General features: G+C 57.1%; 1 protein-coding gene across 1 annotated transcript; it reads left to right on the top strand.

The window, feature by feature from the left end:
* The first annotated feature begins 385 nt into the window (after nt 1–385).
* On the top strand, nt 386–3,105 carry SLC25A44 (solute carrier family 25, member 44). Its single transcript, XM_010023638.1, has 3 exons — nt 386–1,007; nt 2,284–2,411; nt 2,914–3,105. The coding sequence occupies exons 1-3, from the start codon at nt 386–388 to the stop codon at nt 3,103–3,105; spliced, it is 942 nt and encodes a 313-aa protein (XP_010021940.1).
* The last annotated feature ends 397 nt before the right edge of the window (nt 3,106–3,502 follow it).

Genomic DNA, 3,502 nt, shown 5'->3' with positions numbered 1-3,502 from the left:
CTAGAGCAGGTTGCTCCAAGCCCCTGTGTCCAACCTGGCCTTGAACACTGCCGGGGAGGGCGCAGCCACAGCTTCTCTGGGCACCCTGTGCCAGCGCCTCAGCACCCTCCCAGGGAAGAGCTTCTGCCCAAGAGCTCATCTCACTCTCCCCTCGGGCAGGTTCATGCCATTCCCCTTGTCCTGTCCCTCCATCCCTTGTCCAAAACCCCTCTCCAGGTTTCCTGGAGCCCCTTTAGGCACTGGAAGACTTTAGGTCACCTCCTCAGCGTGTCTCTCGTTTCAGATGCCAGCACTTCCCATCTAGCCACTGGCGCTGAGCCTGGATCTGCTCAGGCCTTTTGAGGTGGGTCTGGGCCATCCCACCTCTCCTGGCCTCCGAGGAGCCATGGAGGACAAACGCAACATCCCCATCATCGAGTGGGAGCACTTGGACAAAAGGAAGTTCTACGTGTTTGGGATCTGCATGACGATGATGATCCGGGTGAGCGTTTACCCCTTCACCCTCATCCGCACCCGCTTACAGGTTCAGAAGGGCAAGAGCTTGTACAAAGGGACTTTTGATGCCTTTGTGAAGATCCTGCAGACAGAAGGGACCGTTGGGCTCTATCGTGGCTTCTTGGTCAACACCTTCACCCTCATCTCGGGCCAGTGCTATGTGACGACCTATGAGCTCACCCGCAAGTACGTGTCCCGCTACAACAACAACAATGCTGTCAAGTCCCTGGTGGCAGGAGGCTCGGCCTCCCTGGTGGCCCAGAGCATCACGGTGCCCATCGACGTCGTCTCCCAGCACCTCATGATGCAGAGGAAAGGGGAGAGCATGGGCAGGTTCAAGGTGCGGAACCGGGATGGGAAACGGCTCTTGGTCTTTGGCCAAACCAAGGACATCATTGTACAGATCTTCAAGGCTGATGGCTTTAGAGGCTTCTACAGGGGCTACGTGGCCTCACTGCTCACCTACATCCCCAACAGTGCGGTCTGGTGGCCCTTCTACCACTTCTATGCTGGTAAGTGAAGGAGACTCAGCCCAGGAGCCCCTCACACTGACTCTGAGACTGTGGGCCCAGCATGGTTTGCTTTTTCTGTTTGATTTTTGGGGGGAGCAGAACCTGCCTTGAAACAAATCGAATCCTGTGGCCACTGGGTTTAACCTGCTCTTCCACTAATCCCAAATAACACTTGCTTTCTGCGTGGAAGGCTCTTGTCTGGCACTGGGCAGGGTCTGGAGCTGCTGTGCAGGTACAATCCCAGCTCACACAGACTCGGGACTCTCAGAGGTGACAAAAGACTAGAGCTACAAATCCTATAGCAAAACCAAAGAGGTAAAGGCCAAACGTGCCGTGGTTCCGTGCCTCGAGATGGTGCTTCAGTTCCTGTAGCTTTAGAAGTAGCCCCAGGCCTTGGGCTATAAAACTACACTTAGTTAAACTCCGTTTCTCTTCGTTTCTGTGATGTTCTCTCCAGCTCAGCTCTGCTGATCCTCGGGGGGTTCCCAGCTGCTGCAGACACTGCCCAGCTGAGAGAATTTGTCTCTTTCAGGTGGTTGCTGTCTTCTGCAAGTGGGAATGAGGATGTTGCTGGATGAAGCCCCCGGGGCAGCACCTCTTCACTAGCCCCTGGCCCTGTGCTGGGCTCAGCGGGCAGAGCAGGAGGTCACTGAACCCTCTGCAGGGCTCAAAGTGCAGCCCTGGCAGGGATGAGCTCAGTGGGTGCTGGGGAGAGCAGCTCCCTTCCCTCTGGCCACTCACAACCACCCAGCACCCACAGGAACTGGGGCTCTTGCACTGGCTTTGGGACAACTTCAGTGGGTGGGAGATTGAAATTCCCCTTTGCTGTGAGCAGAATGAGGGAATCCCCGGGATGAGCCGGACACAGTCATTCCTTAGGGATCCCACAGCAGGATTCCATGGAGATAGCAGCGTCCTCCCTGGTAGCTCCAGCTTTCTGATCCATGGGGATCTCTGTAGACATTCCTGAGAGCCTTGTCCAAAAGCTGCCCCTGCCCTTTAAAGGGGGGGGAGTGTTTCCATGCTCTGCTTTGGGCCAAACAAGCTGATTCTGCCCAGTGTGCCCAGCATGGCTGAGGTGTGGGCTGCTTAGAGGCTGCCTCGTGGAGCACTGCCCTGTTTGTGGCCCTGCTCCCTGCCCTTTGCTAACTTGATGTGGAAAACAGCACTTGGACACGCTGCGGGAGGAGGGAATGTGGGTCTGGTGAGGGGGGGGGTTGAGGAGCTGCTTCAAGAGCCACTTGCACTGATGCTTGACTCTCTTTTCCATTCGCAGAACAACTTTCTAGCCTGACTCCTAAAGACTGTCCACATCTCCTCCTTCAAGCTATATCGGGGCCACTTGCAGCTGCAACAGCTTCAACGCTCACCAACCCCATGGATGTGATCAGGGCTCGGGTGCAGGTGAGAGCTCAGCCTGTCAGTGTCTGCAGCCCCAGCAGGACAAGGCAGGGTTGGCCTCAGCTCTTTGATCTCTGTGGCTTCAGAGGAGCTGCTCTCCTTGTCTCTCTGCTTGGGGAGGCTCAGATCCCACGCTGCTTCATTAGCACTCAGCATTAATAGGGCGCAGCTCGAGTAGCAAGGCTGGATTTGCCTTCCTCGACTGCTCCACATGAGGTTCCCCAGCAGATGTGGCCTCTGACACTGAAAGTGTCAGTTTGAGTGAGACTGGAGCTGTTGTGTTGATCCAGCCCTCTCTAGATGGCAGGAAGCAGGAGACAGGTCTAAGAAGCCCACTTGCTGCCTCCTTTTTAGGGCTTCTTGCCTTTTCCCCCTCCTCCTTCGGGAGTTCTGGAGCCTAGATCAGGGCTGGTGTGTAGCCTCCAGAGCCTTCAGTCGGAGCAGAACCCAGAGCAGCCCAGGCTGAAGCTTGGCAGCTCTGTGAACGCCTGTTCTGGCTTTGCAGGTGGAAGGCAAGAGCTCCATCGTCCTCACGTTCAAACAGCTGATGGCAGAGGAGGGCCCCTGGGGCCTCACAAAGGGCCTCTCTGCCCGTATCATCTCAGCCACTCCTTCCACCATCGTCATCGTGGTGGGCTACGAAACGCTGAAGAAGCTGAGCCTCCGCCCAGAGCTCGTGGACTCAAGACACTGGTAGAGGCAAGTGGTGAAGAGAAACCTTCCTTTGCTGCCTGGGTTGGACCATCCCGCTGGAGAGCTTGAGGGGGGGAGAAGCTGCTGCCTTCTCCTTTGTCTCCAGCTGCTTTCACAGAGCAAGGCAGAACCAAGAGCAGCCGCAACTCCCCTCTTTGGAGCCGCCTGGCACCAGCGCTCTGCTGCCAACCGTCAGGATGTGACCCTTGGCAACGCGGTTTGCCCGTGATGCTTCATCCAGGAGCACATCCCGGCACCACCGTGGTTCCCGTGGTGGGGTTTGAGGTGGAAACACTTCCCTGGCTGGAGCCAAACCCCGTTGCGGTTGTTCCGAGCCCGAGGGGAGGGCTCCGCGCTGCAGCAGAGCCCTCTCGTGGGTCGGCTGCTCCCTGCACTTGTCC

The sequence above is a fragment of the Nestor notabilis genome, unplaced genomic scaffold (genome assembly GCF_000696875.1).
Source record: "Nestor notabilis isolate BGI_N333 unplaced genomic scaffold, ASM69687v1 scaffold16380, whole genome shotgun sequence".
NCBI classification, from domain to species: domain Eukaryota; kingdom Metazoa; phylum Chordata; class Aves; order Psittaciformes; family Psittacidae; genus Nestor; species Nestor notabilis.
Note: the sequence above shows the minus strand (reverse complement) of the source record. Positions and strands in the feature narration are given on the sequence as shown.

Bases quoted from the DNA above. Each gene is read 5' to 3' on its own strand.
- SLC25A44 (XM_010023638.1), top strand. From the start codon at position 386: ATGGAGGACAAACGCAACATCCCCATCATCGAGTGGGAGCACTTGGAC. The intron at 1,008-2,283 runs GTAAGTGAAGGA...TTCCATTCGCAG, and splicing joins CTTCTACCACTTCTATGCTG to AACAACTTTCTAGCCTGACT. The intron at 2,412-2,913 runs GTGAGAGCTCAG...CTGGCTTTGCAG, and splicing joins TGATCAGGGCTCGGGTGCAG to GTGGAAGGCAAGAGCTCCAT.